This window comes from Copadichromis virginalis, linkage group LG7, assembly GCF_057382275.1.
Source record: "Copadichromis virginalis isolate Kocher_CV1m ecotype Utaka linkage group LG7, C_Virginalis_male_GT1.1, whole genome shotgun sequence".
In the NCBI taxonomy this organism is placed as follows: Eukaryota; Metazoa; Chordata; class Actinopteri; order Cichliformes; family Cichlidae; genus Copadichromis; species Copadichromis virginalis.
The window spans coordinates 37,327,109-37,346,559 of NC_140624.1; the positions used below are offsets into that span (position 1 = coordinate 37,327,109).

The following is a 19,451-nucleotide window of genomic DNA, read 5'->3' on the forward strand; positions in this document are numbered from 1 at the left end:
GTAATAAACGATATTGTGCAGCACGCAAGATAGACAGCGCACAGTGTGCTTTGAGGCAGCAGCCAAGAAAGCTTTAGTCCGCGTCTGTGAATACCCATGTGTGCATACCTGTGTGGATCAGCATGCTTGCATTCCAAAGGTTTCTCCATGTAATGATCTGCTAGGGAGTGTGGGGGGGCACAGCCCCGTCCTCCAGGGTGTGAAGCGGGTATGGAGGAGATCAAAACTCCAGACATCCAGAGCCCCCCAGAACACAAGAGACCATGGAAGACCAACAGAGGGGCAGCCGCGCCACTGTCCCAGTAAGAGCTGAGGAGAGTCCCAGATGAGGGCTCGCCCAGCAGCCGCGGAGCAGAAGTCAGGGGGAGTTGCAGTGACGCGCCCGTGAGCTCCGCCGGCCCCCAGCTGCGCCTGAGTGACCGAGCCCTAGGCCGAGAGGCCGGGGGCACCCCACCTCCAAAGGGGCCCAAGCGAGCCCCAGGCCCCAGGCCCCGACAAGCGGCCGCCAAGGAGTGAGCCGGTGTGCACCCGGACGCCCACCCCCAGACACAAAGAACCACCAACACACCGACACCTGAGGGAGTCCGCCACCGGCAGGGGAAGTGGTGGTGGGAGATAGGCCTCCAAACCTTGGAGGGCCTGAGGTGTCCCCAGAGAGGTGGCGTCTGATACCCAACCTGACATATAGACACAGACATACAGGCACACACAGACACAAACATCCATTCCCACCCTCATGCTCTCATATGCACTCACTCCACACTCAACCAACGTGGAGACAGACATAAAGAGACGCTGTACACACAATCACACTCCCCAAGCGTACTCTACAAACCGGGTCTAGGTACCCTTGCCCCTGGAGGGGGGAATTGCACCCAGACCCAGGTGGTGTTACCCTTTTCCCTGCGGTGGGGAGAGGCAGACCACCCCGACTCCGCAGCAGCAGGGAGGCCCCACACCCCAGACCGCAGTCGGACGGCCAACTCCTCCTACTAGCCCTCCCGCTCCAGCAGGCCGCAGAGAATGGGGGTGGGAGAAGACTCCAAACCTCCCTCCACCCGCTCATTGTAGTGTTGATGCATATGTGTTCTAAGGTGCAATTAAAACCCAGGAGGGCATGGAGCTACCTGCCAAGGAGCAGCAGGTAAGCGCATAGTCCCTCCTGCTAACCCTCAATGACTAAGTGTATTTAAAATTGAGAGGTGGGCAACGACGTCAGGGGTGAGGTATACACCCTGATGGTGATTTGGACTCCGTGATTGTGCCCACCGCCAAGATCCTATATGTATGTGTAATGAGAGTGTGAATAATGTGAATGTCTAAGTTGTGGGATAAAATTGAGGCAGAGGCAGCCAGAAGGGGACGGGGGGGGGGGGGGGGGGGTAGCCTCCTCTGCACCCTGGTGACATACCCCCACTCCAAGGCCCTGCATGTGTGGGTGGTTGTGGAGGAGCGGGAAGAGGGAGGCAGCTGGAGATGGGGAGGGAAGGAAGGGAGGGGCAGGTAACCCCTCCCTGGGGCCAGCTCCCCCGCTGACCCCAGTAGGCACTCCCACCCTCCGCGACCCGCCAGGGAAGGGGGGCCCAGGCCCATCAGACCGGGGCCCAGTGCAGTAGCGCCCCCCGGCTCCACAGAGCCCTGGACAGTCCACCCAACCCCACCACAGAGAAAACTGCACCCACCCCACCAACCACACATCTTCCAGACTACATAAGACGGTAAACGCCCAGGCTGAGATCTTCCTCCACCTCTCCTGTATCTCCCCCTCCTGCAGAGAGTTCCTGAGAGAAGAAAGCTCCTGCAAGATGTGACCATCCCCCCCACCAGTTGAAGAGCCTCCCAGGCGGCTCGATGCACCGGCGGCACCCTGCTCCAGGGCCGGGCCCCCATGCACCCACCCGCCCACAACCCCGGCAACACACCAACCAGGACCCGAGCCCCCGAGGCCCGGCCCGGGCCCCAGCCCAGAGACGGAGCGCCCCCAAAACCTCACGCCCATCCCGGACCCACCCAGGGGCAGCCAGGTTGCCAGGTCAGTAACCCACGTCCGTCAGCACAGACCCTCCCCTAGCCCCGCTGCACGCAGCCGCGAGGAAACAGTCACCTGAGAGCCAACAGAGCCCTCAACCGGACGTGACCGCTACCCCGGGTTGAGCCCCCCAAGGAAGATGCCTCCGGGGAACCCCCCGACGCCCTAAGCCTGTCCCTACCCCCTCACCAATCACAACAGTGAAGGCGGGACCAAACTATGACCCCCCACCCCCACTAGGTGATGGAGCTGATAAAAGGGGCCCAGAGCAATTGATCTAATGTGGTGGCAGAGGCTGTGTCAAGACTAATGTAATCTAATAGATAATTTCTATATTGGTTAGAATTAAGATTATTTTTATTTTTCCAGTTCATGAGGACTGTTTTCTTGGCTATGCATAGGGCAGTGAAGATCATATGGGCTATATTCTTTTCTGAAGTGACATTATCTAAGCTGCCCAACAAACACACTAAGGGGGAGGTTGGAATGTTACATTTCAGACATTTTGATAAGTCTTCACATATCTCGCGCCAAAACTTTTGCACTGGTGGACAGAACCAAAGAGCGTGGATGTAATTGTCTGGTGTATTGCCTTGACAGTGTGAGCAGTTGTTGGAAGATGTAAAGCCCATCTTGAACATCCGATGACCTGTATAGTGCACTCTATGAAGTATTTTGTATTGTATTAATTGCAGACTGGGATTTTTAATTAATTTAAAAGTTTTTAAGCAAATCTGAGACCAGAAGTTTTGGTCTAGGTTGACTGATAAATCTGCTTCCCACTTTGCAGTAGGAAGGGATATTGATTCATCTAATTTAGAAAGTGTTCTGTATATTTTAGATAATAATTTGGGGGATTTAAGAGTAAGAAAATGTGCCGCACTTAGTGGTGTTTGTAATTCAACTTGACTGAGGTTAAATTTCTTTTTTACTATGGATTTAATTTGTTGATATTCTAAAAACCTTGTCTTGTTGATCCCATATTGTTCAACTAGTCTGTCAAATGGAATAAATTCTGTTCCCTCTAATATATGTTCTAAGTATTTAATTCCTTTACAACTCCATTCTGGGAAATTAATCATATTATTGTTTTGTAATATGTCAGGGTTATTCCAGATAGGTGTACGTTTGCATGGGATTAATGAAGACTCCGTTATTTTTAGAAACTCCCACCATGCTGTTAGAGAAAAGCTGATGTTGATACTTTTAAAGCATTCATGTCTTTTGATGTTTGAGCTAATAAATGGTAGGTCTGAAATCTCTAGATCCTTGCATAGTGCCTGTTCAACATCTAGCCAGGGCTCAACTAAGAAGGTATGTTTTAACCATTCTGAGATGAACTGAAGCCTGTTGGCTAAGAAGTATTGGTGAAAATTAGGCAGATCTAATCCTCCTCTATCCTTGGTTCTTTGTAGCGTTTTTAAGCTAATACGCGGGGGTTTATCTTTCCAAAGGAATTTGGAAATATATGAATCCAGAGATCTGAACCAATCTTGTGATGGTTTGTTAGGGATCATCAAAAATAAGTAATTTATTTTTGGCAAGATCATCATTTTTATAGTGGCGACCCTTCCCATGAGTGATATGGGTAAAGATTTCCATCTAGTCAGATCGCCTTCTACTTTCTTTAGAAGTGGGATGTGGTTTAGTTTAGTTAAGTCTGAAAGCTTAGGAGAGATATTAATACCTAAATATTTAATATTTCCGGATTGCAGTGGGGCAGAGGAAGAATTATGGAAGGAGCAGTTAATGGGGAGAACTGTAGATTTTGGCCAGTTAATTGAATAATCTGAAACTCTTGAAAACCAGTTTATTAAAGTAATTACCTCAGAGAGGTTGGTTTGTGTGTTTTGCAGAAAAAGCAACACATCATCCGCATAGAGACTGATTTTATGTTCTATGTTCTTACATTTTATGCCCTTAATTGTTGTAGCCTGTCTAAATGCTGCTGCTAGAGGTTCGATAAAAATTGCAAAAAGTGAGGGGGAGAGTGGGCATCCCTGTCTGGTGCCCCTCAGGAGACAGAAGCTGGAGGATGTCTGGTCATTTGTTCTGATACGAGCCGTTGGGGAATTGTATAATATTCTTATCCAGTTTATGAAAGAGTTTCCAAAACCAAATTTGTGTAAAGTTGCGAATAAAAATTTCCAATTAACTCTGTCAAATGCTTTTTCTGCATCTAGAGATAATATTATGGCTTCGATGTTTTTATCGTATGAGTAGTCTATTAAATTAAGTAATCTACGAGTGTTTGTTGAGGAGTGCCGACCTTTTATGAAACCAGTTTGGTCAGGATGAATTAAGAGGGGGGTCATTTTCTCTAATCTCTTTGAGAGAGCTTTGCAGATTATTTTAAGGTCTACATTTAAAAGAGAAATTGGACGATAGCTTGAGGGAAATAAAGGGTCTTTGCCTGGTTTTAGCAGGAGACTAATGTTGGCAGAATTCATATTTGGTGGTAGTCTGCCCTTTTCCTCGATTTCCTGCAACATGCTGTGGAATACTGGTGCCAAAATTGTCCAGAATTCTTTGTAGAATTCTGCAGGGAAGTCGTCTGGACCTGGAGCCTTATTATTGGGCATACTTATCAGGGCTTCCTGGAGTTCACTTGGCGTCAGTGGCGAATCCAGTTCCATTGCTTGACTGTCTAGTAATTTTGGAAGAGTTACGTTGTCAAGAAACAGATCAATTTCATTTTTAGATGGGTTTATTTGTGGTGAGTATAAAGTTTCATAGAAATCCCTAAAAATGTTGTTTATTCTTCCAGGATCATATATTGTGTTCCCCGATAAATCTTTAGCAGCACATATAGTTGCTCTCTCTTTTCCACTGACCAGTGGTTGAACAGTACAACCTCCAACTGCACAACCTGTTTTAGTCCCTTCTGACAAGACTGCCTGTCCTTGAGCATAACACTGGAGGCGTTCTCTTCCTGCGTGATATTATTAGATTTGTCTCTTTAAGCTTGTAATCACCTATCTGACTAATTTCATGTGTGGGAAACTGGACCAAATCCAATAACAAATTTTAATCCACAGGCCCAGGCTCACACAGTGCAGTTAATTGGCGATGTGTTCATTAGTGCTAAAAAGACCAGTTGATTAGTAGGACAAAAAGATAATATGTAATATCATGATTATTCCTTATTTTAATCAAGAAAACTGCAAATACTTTGTGAGTACGACTTATATACATATATACAAAAAATACATTTTCATTTTTATATAAGGAAAATGGGAGGGGCATTTTATACTTCAGGCTTATGAGTACTAACATAAGAGTGATACATAAGGGACTAAGCACTTAATTAAAAAGCAAATCAATTCACTAACCAATCAAGCGCAGCCCTAACAGAAATACTGTATGTTCAGCTGATCCTGATAGATAAAAATAAAACCACGTTTTTGAGAGATTATAATTGCAAAGCTGAAATTATGAGTCACGAAGCCATGCAACAGGAAATGATCACTTCCATGCTCTACAGCCCACAACACACTGTTCCACTTTGTTTGCATGATTAACAAGAGACTCAGCCGTGGAGAAGATCAATAAGTTTTATGGGAAAGAGTCTAACATTGTAACCCTACCTTTGTGCCCTTCCTGTTCCAGAGCTAATTATGTGATATGATCAATACGCATCACTAATGGGATATTGGCGCTTCTTGTGGCGATTTCTGTGGCAAAGGCCTGAAAAAAAGTCTATAGACAGTGAAACTTTAAACACCTCGCCTCTGTTTAGCTGCCACCCAGTGATGGTGTGAGGTGGTAATGAGATGTGTGCCCAAAGCAGGAAGTGGAAAGCAGTGCATGTCCTGCAACCCAGCATGAAACAGAGCAGTTCTACCTCACAGTAACTCAGATAAGATTTCTGGCAATGATTCTGTTCTGACAGCAGCTCAACATGCAGCAGGCTAATGACACCAGCTGACAAAGCAATACGAAAGAGATGTTGCATCTTATATTTCAGTATGCAGTGTGATCAACTCATACAGCATAATGAGACATGTAAAATATCATATATTATAAGTTTTTATTCCCATTCTTTTCCATATGGTAAGACAGACGCCATCAGATTAACAACTAAAGACTTGATTAAAAAGAAAGATCTTCAGTGTCCGGGTTTCATCAGAAGAACTCCAGGGGAGAAATTCAGATATTCAGCCATCTGGCTAACCACTACAGAGGCAGAACTATGGCCTCCTCTTTCTCATTTCTCTGTGGAGTGATGGCGCCCAGCAGAGCATGGCTGGCTCAGAAAAGATTCAGGCGCCATTCCACTGCATGCCCGTGTTAATCACCCCCAACAACCACCATGAAGATGGAGCCTCTTTGGAAATCAGACGGTGACCATAAGGCTGCATGATCTCTTTGTCCATCTCTAGTGGAATGGCAAAACTGGCAATGTGTTGTCTGGGAGGATCTGGCTTCTCAAAGTGAAATGCATCCCTAAAGGTTAGTTAGGTAAGATAATTAGAGAGGATGCCAACAGAATAATTCCTGTCACCATAGGATTCATTTTCAGACAGAAGGATTTAAGGTAATTTTACTGTCAGTTATAAAAATGCTCTCAACTCTTGGGACTAAAATACTCTTGACAACAATTGCGGTAATCTGCCTCTACATGACATCACTTGAGTTCTCCCACTCAGTCAAAGATTAGGTCAACTTGGAGTTCCCCACATAAACGTTGCACTCACAATTCAGACTAAAAGCATTCCCCGAGGAACCCAAAAGAAAGGGAAAAGAGGCATATCATTGTTCCACATTGTTTAGGTGGAGCAGTTTTTGACTGTGCATGATAAAAAACTTAGAAGACTGGCTGACTCATGCTCAAGCAACTACAGAATACCAAATGTCGGAGGTGAAGCATAGCATTGCAGTGCAGTGCTATGAAAGTTTATTACTTTGCATCATGAAGCATTTGGTATAGTTTCAACTACTACAGCAAGCTAACAAGGTGGGTTTAAACCATTCTTACCATACATTCCATGCGGACCCCAAATGAGCTAATCAAAAGGCAAAGAAACTACATTCAAACAGTCAAGAAAAAGATTTATTACAATCCATATCACACGATACGATAAAGCACTGAATTCTAACTTGTAAAAAGCAGGCCTCTGCATTACCGATTTTCTCTGGCTATGTAAAAAGATAGCCCTTTTATAGCCCTATGGTGAAGCATATTAAACAACCATGAGATGCTAATCTAGAACTGATATAAAAATCCTCCCATTTCTTATCCACCCACAACACTTCATTTGCCTGTTTGTTAGTCGTGTGATCAATCAAACTGAGCGGCGAGATTAACACATGGTCACATCCCTATAACACACCTATTCTGGTGATTTTAGGACTTTGAAATTGAATACGCAGCCCCTGATATTTCTGCAGCAGCCTTTCCACTTGAATTGTCACACACACATTGCCCGCATTCAAAAAAGCTGAGTGCTCACAGTTTGCATTTGGATGCATACCATTTCAGCCCTTATAGTTCAGGGGAAGGGGTAATGCTGTGTATCAGTGAAGGAATAAAACTGGACTCTATAGAACAAAATTCTTAATTGAATTTATAACTATGATTACATAATACCGAATAATACAGGATCATGTGCAGCATTTCATCTTTGTAAAGTCCCACCGTATTGTAGTGCAGTGGTTTAAGTGTTGCAGTTATTCCAGGAGGTTTGTTATGGAGGATAATTTGCCTCTGGTAGGGTCTTCCTAGGGTAATTGGACCACTGGTGAAGAGCTAGATGGAGAGTGATCCCTATGATAACCTAAAGATCAAGTGACCAATTTACCCTGCCAGATCAGGTATACCAGGTCCCGTCCTAGGTTACTAGTCACAGGGTCTGCTCTTCTGTGTCCCCACCAACCACAGGATGAGCTTTAGGGGTTTGGTGTCTTGGGAGTTCTGGTACCAGTTTGCTATACAAAGACTGGCCTGTGTTCCACTTTGGAGTTCCCCAGGTGAAAACTGAATTGGATATATTTGTAATCTCCCCTCAGTTTGGTGCCTGTATTTTGGGGTTTTTCCCAATGAATGAGAGGACCCCTCCCAACAACTTCAGAGCGCATTTACACCCAATGACAGTTCAGAGTGCACAGCCTTCTTGGAGTCACTGGAATGAGGTGTTGAGGTTCTACATGGGGACTCTGTTGCCCTACTGGGGATCTTTAACATTCACATAGGCAATGACTGACTGACCTGGAAGGGTGTGATTGAGAGGAACAGCCTGCCTGAGTGCTGCCCCAAGCAGTGGAATTTAAGAGTTGGTGGCGTTATTCAAAAGTGAGAGAGTGAGGGGAGAGTGGATTGCAAGACTAACAAACAAATTTGTGTAATCTGTTGTTGTGAAGAGGGAGCTCAGCATAAAACCCAAGCTGTCAATTTACCTGTGAACCTATGTTCCTACCCTTTCAACCTAGGGCACAACCTCTAGGTAGTTACTGGAAGAAAGAGATCACATATACAATGATGGCTACGATGGCTAGGCTCTCCCTTAGCGATAGGGTGAGTAGCTTGGACATTCAGAAGGAACTCAGAGTAAAACCGCTACTCCTCCACATCAAAAGGAGACAGGTGGTATGAAGACATGACTAGGGTGCCTCTTAGACGCCTCCTGGGTGAGGTATTTTGGGCATGTCCTGCTGGGAGGAGGCAGTGAGGCAAACCTAGGACATGCTGGAAAGATTACCTCTTCGATGGCTTGGAAAGCCAGCCCTAGATGAGCTGGAATAGGTAGACCCAAACACAGATAAGTGACAGAAAAAGATGGATAGATGGATGGATAATATTTATTTATTGTTAAGTCATATTTAACTCTAGATTTAAATATTTTAATGTCAGTTTATTCCCTGGAGTGACTTTTAAATGTTTGCGTTGTTCTGTAAGTGGCTTCATTACCACATTCTATTACAGCTGTGACTTCAGTTATACACAGTACTTGCAGATGTGCCAAGCAGCAACCGCATAAGCAGCAGGCCCACACACTTACAATGTGTATACATGTGACCATTCATTTGCACCTAATGAATATTGACCTCAACTACTATGGCATTTATTCATCTGCTGAATAATGCAAGTACTTAACCGTTTTCCTATTTATGACTCTCCTATGCTGCTATGCATTATTTCTCATGCAGCACTGCAAGTTGTATGCTTTTACTGCCTCATATTAATTTATTTATGAGAGTCTATAGCATACAGTGAGTTGTTATCCAATTAATGACTGTGAAGAAAAGCTCACCTTATGTGTTCCTTTTGTATGACTGTTCTTTTAGCTTTAAGCTATGTTTCAGAAAAATAATAAAAAATCTATCTCACAAAGAAAAAAAAAACTAATTGAGGTTTTTTTTTTTCCATCTGTGTCCAGTACTGTGCAAATGTCTTGGGTCACCTCTCATTTCTTCATATTCTGCCTCCAAGAAGCCAGACTTTCTTGCATTTTTTAAGTGGTCTTGATCAATAGTTCTCCAGGCTTTCTGGAGGTTTTTCAAAGTTTGTCTCTGCACACTGGCTGCTTTTTCACTTATATCAATCCAATCTTTGTACCTGACCATTGTCAGATACTTTCATTATTTGTAAATCTATAAACACTGACCTTTCTATTCACTCAATCATAAAAACGGCACCTAAAACAAGCAACAAGGGTTGTAGTTTCAAAGTAAACTATTTTCGTGTACCTCAGTTGCTCCCTTCATTTGCTAAATGTCATGCATTGTTTAAGTCAGCCCTGTAAGAATCCCTTTTGGGCCATTAGCAATATTCAGTTGCTTTTGTTTGTACAGCTGACGCATGGATTAACTTTAAGGCAATACATCTTTGCTAGCTCAGAAAAAAATTGTCCCAACTTGAAAAGGAACAGCTGGGCTGCAGCAAAATTTTAAATGGTCTCCATTTGTTTTTAAATTTGTTGCTTCTGTTTCCAAGTGAATGCCTGCTTTACAGAACAGCAGCCCAGGGAAATACTCAACAATAAAAACTTATTTTGCTGAGAATGAGGGATAATCCTAGCATGCACAAATGTATTGCTCTATTGCTGTCCACTCTGCTATATTGTCTGAAATATATAATACTTTCAGAAGTATTGTCATAGTTTTAAACAACATTTCTATAGTTCTAATATCACCGTTGTTAAACCACAGGTGGTGCAATATTACTAAAACAACATGGTCGTGACCACAAGAGTTCAACCGCCACATATATGAAGAAGAATTACACTTGCAAACGAAGAAAAACGTCCTGGAACTGATTCCATTCTTAATCTGACTTCAGGTTGATAAAATGCCCACATTTGTTAAGCTCCTCACACAATGACTCCTTTATCAAATCTTTCATTCACATTATCTCTGACACTACAGGCACTGGCAAGGAGGAAAAATGACCCATAGACAACGCTGTTCTGAACAAATGTAGACGACTGGCTTAAATGTTTCAGTGTTAATGACATATTTGTGGGAGTGATACTCTTGATAACTCGAAGGATGATTACTCAGCCAGCAATACTGTTCTGTGACCCTTAGGTAATCTGTTCACATAATTAAAAACAAGAATGACTGTAATTATTTTCTTTGTTTTGTTTTTATATCCTGCAGCTGCAGCACAAGATTACCTGACAGTCAAAGAAAAAAAAAAGCCAGGTTAATGTACATCAAAGAGAAGCAACAACTGTTAGTAAAATGCTTTACAGCTTGTTAGTGCCGCACCAGTTTGGGCTGGTTTAAGTTGGGACGTTAGCTACCACTGTGTCTGTTTCATTCCTATCAGAACTAGATATTGTAACTTTTTTTATTTTTAACTAACAAGAACAAGATTTAGGTTCCACAAAAACAACAAGTACACTGGAATCTGTATCCAGTTTTGTGACAGGTCGAGACTAAGGCACGTCCAGTCCCTCCAGGAAATACATAAAAAAAACAAAATACTGTTTATAGGTCAGTCCTGCAAATGTCAGCGCTCAACCCACACAGACGTTAAAATTTTGAGGGGAATTTTGTGACCTCAGGAGTCGGATCACCTTACACAAAGGTTAGAATACACCGGCCCAGACCCATTCTCTCCTTGTCAATCCCATTAGCTTCCAGGGGCACAGTCTCAGCTGTTCAACCCAAGACATATCCCTAATGAGTTCCATTAGCAGTATTACCTGCATCCGGCGAGCGCTGAGGTCATGGGGTCAACAGTAGACCTAACACTGAGATTAAATTACTCCAGAGGGAGAAAAGGGTGGGTGGATAGGTGTCTACAGTGGTTACTACCCCCCTACCCACTCTGGCCATAAACAGAGATTTCAGAGTAGAAAGTGCACTGACATTTAACATGCTGTTTGGTTCATACACTCCCGTTGATCTCATTTTTAACCACGCAGATCTGAGACAGGGCAATAAGTGTTGTAAGTTTGACCTACAGTGAACAATGAATGTATACTGTAATCACATGACTGATGAAGACAAAATGAAGCAGGGTTTGATTAGGGATTTCAATGCAGCTGTCCAGGTTTTGCCATGTCACAGAGAAGGAGCACAGAAAAAGAATGACAGATGCAAAAATGAATGAAGAAAAAGATAAGCAACAAACAGATTGCACAGGAAGTACCAAAATAACAACACCCTAGTCTGATGTACTACAACCTCTTTTATAGCCTTTTACCACTTTTCCTGCCTCATTAAACAGGTATAAAGTAGAAGAATGCAGATATTTTTAGCAAACATTTTTTTGGTAAACCCATTGTAGTCTTACAGATTAAGCTACATGTGCAAATCTCAGCACTAAGGAAAGGCTCTTAAAAATAGACATAAGCAACAAATTAGCTTACATATTTTGGATCTCATTACAGGTAGCTTTATGTGAATTTCGCATGGTTTCCCCTATTTTGCCCCAGAGCACTTAAAAAAGAGATACTTAATCTAAAGTGCACCACTTCCTGGTTACAAGAAAGAAAAAAAGAAAAAAAAATCTTGTCTGAAGTAGGGCTGCCACAAACGATTATTTTGATAGTCGACTAGTCACCGATTATTTTTGCGATTAGTCGACTAATCAGATCATCATCCATTGGACGTACAGCGTACAGCTTATTGCACCAGCAGCATCTGCTCTTATATAACTATCATTAGCTTACAGCTTTAAGTGTTTAAGATCTGTGCTAACTAAAAATAAAGACAAGATGATAGTTTATTAAACTTCACCGAAACAATCTGCAAATTTCATTAAAATTTAATAAACTCCTTGCTATCTAAAATATAACAGGACACCGGAGTAAATTCTCGAGCATCTCACACTTCTGATAATCAGCTGTCTGCTTGATGTTTATTCAGTTGTGTAGAAACTATAACTTTAAACTCAGCCAAACCGATTTACTCAGGAACAAATAAAATACTGAAAAAAGCCAAACAATAACATTTTTAAGTTATCTAAGTGACTTATATATCATGTTTAACCTGAGTAGCGAAAGACGGCGGTGGGTTTGAAAATGATTTGCCAGGAGTCCGGTGCTCTCACGGCGCTAGTGAGCCTTGCCCCCGGCTAGCTAGTGGGTAACAGACGTCTCCGAAAACGTCGGAGCGCTTTTGAAAATATGTGGTGTCCTGATAAACTGAGCAGATATTTGAGGTTTACACAGCTACATTCTCGCCTGAAAATATGTTAAACGTTTATTTTGTGACCCAGAAAGAATAATAAGAGTAACATTAAAACTAACTAGCTACCGCCATTGTTGGAAACTGCGCTGGGCTGCGCTATGAATTCTGGGACACAGTTTCTTCTTCTTCGGGGTTTAACGGCAGCTGGCGTCCTTGTACATGCAGTGCTGCCATCTTCTGTTTCAGTCCGTTATTACACTCTTAAATCCTACTACTCATTCCTGCGTCTTTTGTGATCTTACAAAGCTTCAAACGACGCGTCGACTATTAAATTAGTCGTCGACGATTTTGATAGTCGACGTAATCGTGACTAGTCGACTAATCGTGGCAGCCCTAGTCTGAAGCTGAAGATCCAACTGTAAAGTCCTGCGTGCAACTGTTTAACACAGCATAGAAGCTGTTTCTTCTCAATGAAAAGTGGCTTTGAATCCTCTTATTTGTATGAAATTTCATTGGCCGGCATCAGTCTGTGAGCCCCTTAAAAAAAAAAAACAAAAGGATGTCTTTATACCACAAACCTCTTGTTGTTTACCCCGAGTCTACCTAGTTAGCATCAAACAGCATCTAGAAAAAGAAAGTTCACAAAGCTAGCCACATACTTTCCAAAGAGCTGATAGAGACAAAACAGGACCTACAAGGTGAATGAAAATACAATTTGTCAAGTGGCGAGAAAAACAAATAAATGCTAGGCAACTAACACGTTTTCCACATCAGCTGTTATCCCTGTGTCTGTTATTTATAGTTATTTCTAATCCTAGCAGCAAAAACATTTCAGTCAGTTTTCTATAGTGTGATTTTTAGAACCGGATGAATGATGCATAACACCAATATCATGGTAATCCAAGTTTGCAGGAATGGCAGAATTTAAAAAAAAAAAAAAAAAAAAAAGAATTCAGATCTGATCCGGTTACTTTCCATCAGCAGCCAATATTTCTGGTGGGAGCTGGACAAAGAGGAAGAACCTCAATTATGTTGAGTGGAAGCAGCAGGCTCTGTGTGGGATCTGGAGCCCTGCAGAGTACTGAGAAACTTCAGTGCAGCTCTGCAGGCTCCCCAGCTTCAATACTGATTGAGTCTGAACACAGGTACTGTAACATACTTACAAACATAATAAACAAGTGCACGGTCACACAAGGAAACAAAAGCACAGCAAACACACACATACACACACACACACACACACACACACACACACATATATCCACCTGCTCATCCCATAGGCATTCACAACTAACAAAAAACAAAAGAAAATAAGAAGTGAAGAGAGAACTGCAGAACACTCAAAAGGCTCAGTCTCGTCTTTCAGACACCACCTGAGGCATTGGATTCTGAATAAGTACACTTTGAGCTCTGAAGCATCTACAGACACCAGCGCTCATTAGCCACCCGTTTACAACCTTGAGGTAAAGGCAAACAAATGCTGAAAAACACAATTAGGAATTCATTTGACCACATAAATGAAGGTCAGTTTCACAGTTTCCTTTTAAGAACTACTCCACCTCCTCTCCTGTCCACAAAGGGGAAGAAAGACAAAATCAAACAATATTTAATCCCCCTTGGTCATGCTCTCTTTTGGTATGTAACTCTATAATTGCAAATCTGATAACAGAAATATTAATGAGGTTAGTGCCATGATGTTTAACCACATACACTAGGAATCAAAATGGACAGTGACAAATTAGTTTCCGAGTGTGTATTTGGTCCTGTATGTTATCGATTAAGTTAGCACAAGTGCACCATTTTTGTTTTAAGAAAACAGCTAGCTTTCAGCTGGGAGAAAAGAGGGCTTGTCCAGTTTTTGGCAGCTTATTGTGAGCACAAAAATATACAATAATATAGCAAGTGATTTTATTACTGAGAGTTTTTTATTTATTTATTTATAATGTTTACGTTGTAAAGCTCATCCTGTTGCCTATTACCAGAATATATAATTAAGAACTATACAAAATTTGTAGATCTGTGAGTTGAAGATGAAAGCTGCCATTTCAGCATGCTCAAAGGGTCCGGGCTTACATACACCGCTCTGTCAAGAGCAAAAGATGGAATTTGCAGAAGCGTAATCTAGAAACCAGTGACTACTGTCTGACACACAGCCATGAGCTGGCATCCCATGTGCCTTACTGTGAAAAACTCTTGAGCCATCCCGTCTTTCTTTATATTTTGCTTCCAAGGACTCAGACTTTCTTCTAACTTTGTAGTTGTCGTGAGCAAAAGCGCTCCAGGATTTCTGAAGGTCTTTTAAAGTTTATCTTTGAACATTGGCTGCTTTTTCATTCATTTTCAGTCCAGCCCTTGTACCTAACCATTTTCATAGGAATGTGTTTTTGTTTGTTAAGCCACTCAGTCACTGAATAATGAATGAATAAAATAAACATAAAGAGGTACCTAACACAAGGGGTGAAACAGTGTTGCGCCTACAAGCTAGCAAAAAAAACCAATTTCAAATTTTGTCTTTGGTCTTTGCTATTAGCAACATGTTGCAAAAACACATCATTTGTTCCCACTTCTTTAGTTGAATTTCTGAAAAATACCAAAGATAATAGGTTTGATGTCATTTTTGCACCAATAAGGTGACTCCCCCAGAGCTATTCGCTGAAAACCTGGCACATCTTAGCGCGCAATGTGGCCTTAAAAAAATTGAGGAACGTAGGCAAAAGATGAAGAGGATAAAAGATCAAGTATCTGCTGCAGTAAAGTCTGAAAGTTACCGCCTTAAGAAAACAAAATCCATCAAAGACACAGGACCTGAGAAATATATCTGCCCCTTCGATTGATCCAGTGTTCATCATCAGAAACGTTTTCAATGGAAGGACGGGTGTCAAGAAACTAATCTTTAAAAAGGGAAGCAGGAAAAAAAAAGGCTGAAGTAAGCCAATTTCTTTACTGGAATAATAATAAAGAAAATCAGTGGCAACAGGTCTCTGTTTTTGCCTTATATACTTCACATGTTTCAACACATCACTGCACCTGTTTCCCATTTTACTAGCAAAATATGTAAGAAATGAGGGGTGGCTCAAGACTTTTGCAGAGCACTGTACAAGTGGGTCAAATGAAACACACGTTCAGGAAACTTCAAAATTTTCATCTTAAGACCATGAAAGCATCATCAAGTCATAACATACAAGGTAGAAAAGCACACTGAGTGGAATTTCAATTGCAAATTCATTAACTGTCGACATGCCGTGTTTTGTGAAAAAATTATGACCATCGTGTTTCTACCAGGAATTCTCTTTGATGTCTGCAGAATGCACAAAAGCACCAAGACCACAAACCGGGATCAATGCCAAACTTGAAAAGCATTATTGTGATTAGGCTCTGTTAGCAGTAGAAGTAATGGATCAATAGAAAAAGGAGAAACACATACTTTGTGTCTTTATGTTCTTCTTTCGCCATAAACCACCTTTACGATGCATCGGCTCTACACCTACTACCATGTGTTGAGGGCGTCTTAACTAAATGTTAGAAACTAGTTATATTCACAGACAAAACTCAATTTCAAACCTATCAATCACCGCTAAAGTTTATCCACTGGATACAAGAGAAATTTTGTACTGAGCAAACAATATAATTGCTCTGCTTCAGCTCCTCTTCATTTGGTTAAGCCACTAACTGTGTGTTCTCGGTTTTAAAGCACGTGAGCTTTGACCTTTTCCTTATCATAAATCACATACTACTGTTCTGCTGCCAGGATTTTGTTTAACCCAATTTGTCACCGAGGACACCACTTTCACCCTCGCTGCAGATTCACTCAGTGGTACTGGGAGCTCGGGATTAGTGGGCGGATCAAAGCATGCCATCCAAGTCTCTCTCTCTCTCGCCCTTGTAATCATTGAACCCAGTAGCTTCTGGAGGTGATAAGTTAAGGCCGCTGTTGGTTACCAGGCAAAGAGAGGGGGATGGATAGCGATGCCACTAGCATTTACTTTCATTGATTAATATGTAATTCTTTCTTCTGTTAAGTGTTTATTGTCTTAAATGGAAGACAAATAGCTTAAAATGTCCACCACAACGCGCAGAATCTTACATGACATTCTTGTTTTGTTCAACAGTTGCAAATGATCCCATTTGATAAGCGTGAAACAGAGACAAAAGTGGCATTTTTGCTCCGTTTGAAAAATACACACATACACATACACACTTGCAAATGAATTCCTTGTTGATCTGGCTAACCAAATTATCTTTTCCTGATTAATCAAGGACAAAGAAAGGAGTGTTTACTAGAAAACAGCACCCAACACAGACAGAGCAAAAAAAGCAGACAGACAGACAGTAGACCCACACACACATTCACACATTATTATGACAGAAAGAGGTCACAGAAGGTGTGCCAAGCATATCAGACAAATTTGCTGTCAGTGAGGAATCGCTTCCTAACACAGCTATTAAAGCCCGCAGGTATGACAATAAGAATAATCTAAATATGTCACAGTGCCAGTGCCAAGACTTCTTCACCATGTGCTGCGGAGGCTGTGTGGTATTTCAGTGCAGACATCAGGGTGAATAAAAGTCAATAGACATGTTTGCCACAGAGCACTTCTACTCCACCACCGTGGTCATGTAAACTTCCTGTGGCACCCGACACTTCCTCTTATTGGCTTTGGAAACATGAATGAGCTGAAGTGCAGAGGGAGCTTTACAGAAGCAGAGGCGTGCAATAGCTACAGTTCAAACCTCTAATCTCATTGCCATGAAATCTTGGGTTTCGTTTGAGTTTAATTACATACACACGGGGATACTTCTCTTTGAGTCTCTTCCAGTTTGCCATTTCCCTTCAACTTGAGACAGGTAAAAATTTAAAAGCAAATAGTGCAGCATCCTTTTAAAACTGCTACCACCAGACAAATGGTGTATACTAAATCATCAACCATGGAAGAGCATCACTCTAACGTTCCATAACGTTCCTTTTACTTTATTTAGTGTCCTCGATTTTCTCTTCCCTAAGAAGCTTATTATCTTTGCTCACTTCTGCACAGAGTTAGACTGTCTAGATAACACCCAATTAGCACCCTTGGAAGTGAATGTGAAGATGCTCTAGCTGCCAACTGTATGTCAATTTCATTGGGAGGGGGGGCTGATACTTGCATGAGCAGAAATAAAATACTGGGTAGATAAATGTTTAACCTTTTTAGGGGGGAAAAAAGAAATGAACGGAATTGGCTTTTAAGTGCTCCTGGAGCCACCAGCAGAACAGCTCATCATCAACCTTGAGGCCTATATCACCACATGGATCCAGGTGTGACACCTCCAGAATAAGGTGTTAGTGGGCATAATTGCATTATTTTCTCCACCTGGGAAAAACTAAATGAAGCTTGCATGTTTTAACACACAGAGCCCACCACAGTATGTGTTTAACTGCTGTATTATCACAGATACACTGATAGAATTTTTTTTTACTGCGCCAAGGAATGGGCTTGTTGTGACAGGAAGGAATCTCTGGATCAGCTGGGGAAATACAGGCAGAGAAATGTACAAAAAAAGCTTTCCAAACAATCAAGGAAAATCGTGGAACATCTCAGTGGGAAGTGGCTACCCAGGGAATCCCAGGGTGTGGATGTGTAGCAGCGTAGTGCATATAAAAGTTTGCCCGGGGGGCGTGTAAATCAAAGCCACCACTTGGTCGTTTAAAATGTATACCGAGGCGGACTCACCTGTGACATCTGGGGTCTGAAATTGATCTCCTTCAGGTCCACTGATCCTGGGGAGAGATTGTGCAACATCTGGCACAACAACACCCCATCACGCAGGGCCTGTGCCAAGTCGAAGACGGCCGACGAGGGCCACACAACCCGGTGGTTCGGGGGCAGGACCTTGCAGTCTATCAACCACCGTCCGCATTGTCTCCACTCCTCCATATCTTTCTCCGAAGTCTCTCCTCGCAAAATAACCTGGTTCTCGAACTGGCTCAGTGCGAGCAGAAAAGCGTTGTTTCACGGCGCACGAGCAGGCACTATGGTTGATTTCCCACCGGCTCCGGGTGTCTTGATTATTCACTATGTACGCAAATCAGGCAATTTCGCAACTTTGTATTATTCGCAGTAGGTCAGCTCACTATATCCCCATGTCCAGGCGCATGTCAGCTCCCCTTTCTCCTCAACGTGAAGGCTCGGAAATGACTAAAATAATAACAGGGATCCACTTCGGCAAACAGCGACGATGTAAGCAGAAAACGGAGACGAGCTACGTGAATTTTCTCCTCTTCATTCTTAAAAAGTTTCCTACTCAACACATATAATCCAAAGAGCGTAAAATGTTTACAACAGAGACAAACAAACCAGCTGGATACAGCAGTTTGTCATGTATCGACTTCACTAGTGTTTCACATTTCAGTGAACCAAACACCACGGGCTGCTGTGCAATGTGGGGAAAGCGGCTTTTCAAGTCTCTGTAGACGATGAATAAAAGCACGGAGTCACCCTTCGCATTTGCATTTATCGTTTCCTTAGTACTCTAAGCGTAAAAACAAGGACTTCCACTCAGTCCCAAAAGCGAAAGATAAAAAGAAAGGGATAACAGACCAGACTCTCTACAACCCTTGGTTCAATCTCTTTTCACAACTGTCTAAACGTCGCTCTCCAGCAGCGGAAACATGTCCAGTCTGGGAAACAAAAAAGGGGGACATCTGTGTTTACATGTATCCTGTAAATGCAACTTCGCCTCGCGCCTTTACGCACGCCCAAAAACAGCGCTATCAGTGTGTCCAGCTTAGGTTTTCTCTGATTTTTGCCTCCCTTCCGCTCACGTCCTTGCTCTCACGTCTCCCTCTCCGTGTTTCCCTCTCGGA

The 19,451-nt window shown here is 42.5% G+C and overlaps 1 protein-coding gene across 10 annotated transcripts in view; it reads right to left on the reverse strand.

The window, feature by feature from the left end:
* The window catches only part of vav2 (vav guanine nucleotide exchange factor 2), a 199,419-nt gene that overhangs the window by 179,841 nt on the left and 127 nt on the right, over window positions 1–19,451 (reverse strand). For all 10 annotated transcript variants that reach the window (XM_085463279.1, XM_085463274.1, XM_085463273.1 and 7 more), the window contains exon 1: window positions 18,319–19,451. This exon is cut by the window's right edge. In XM_085463279.1, coding sequence (XP_085319405.1) covers window positions 18,319–18,522 — 204 coding nt within the window. In that variant the 5' untranslated portion in view covers window positions 18,523–19,451. The remainder of the gene's footprint in view (window positions 1–18,318) is intronic.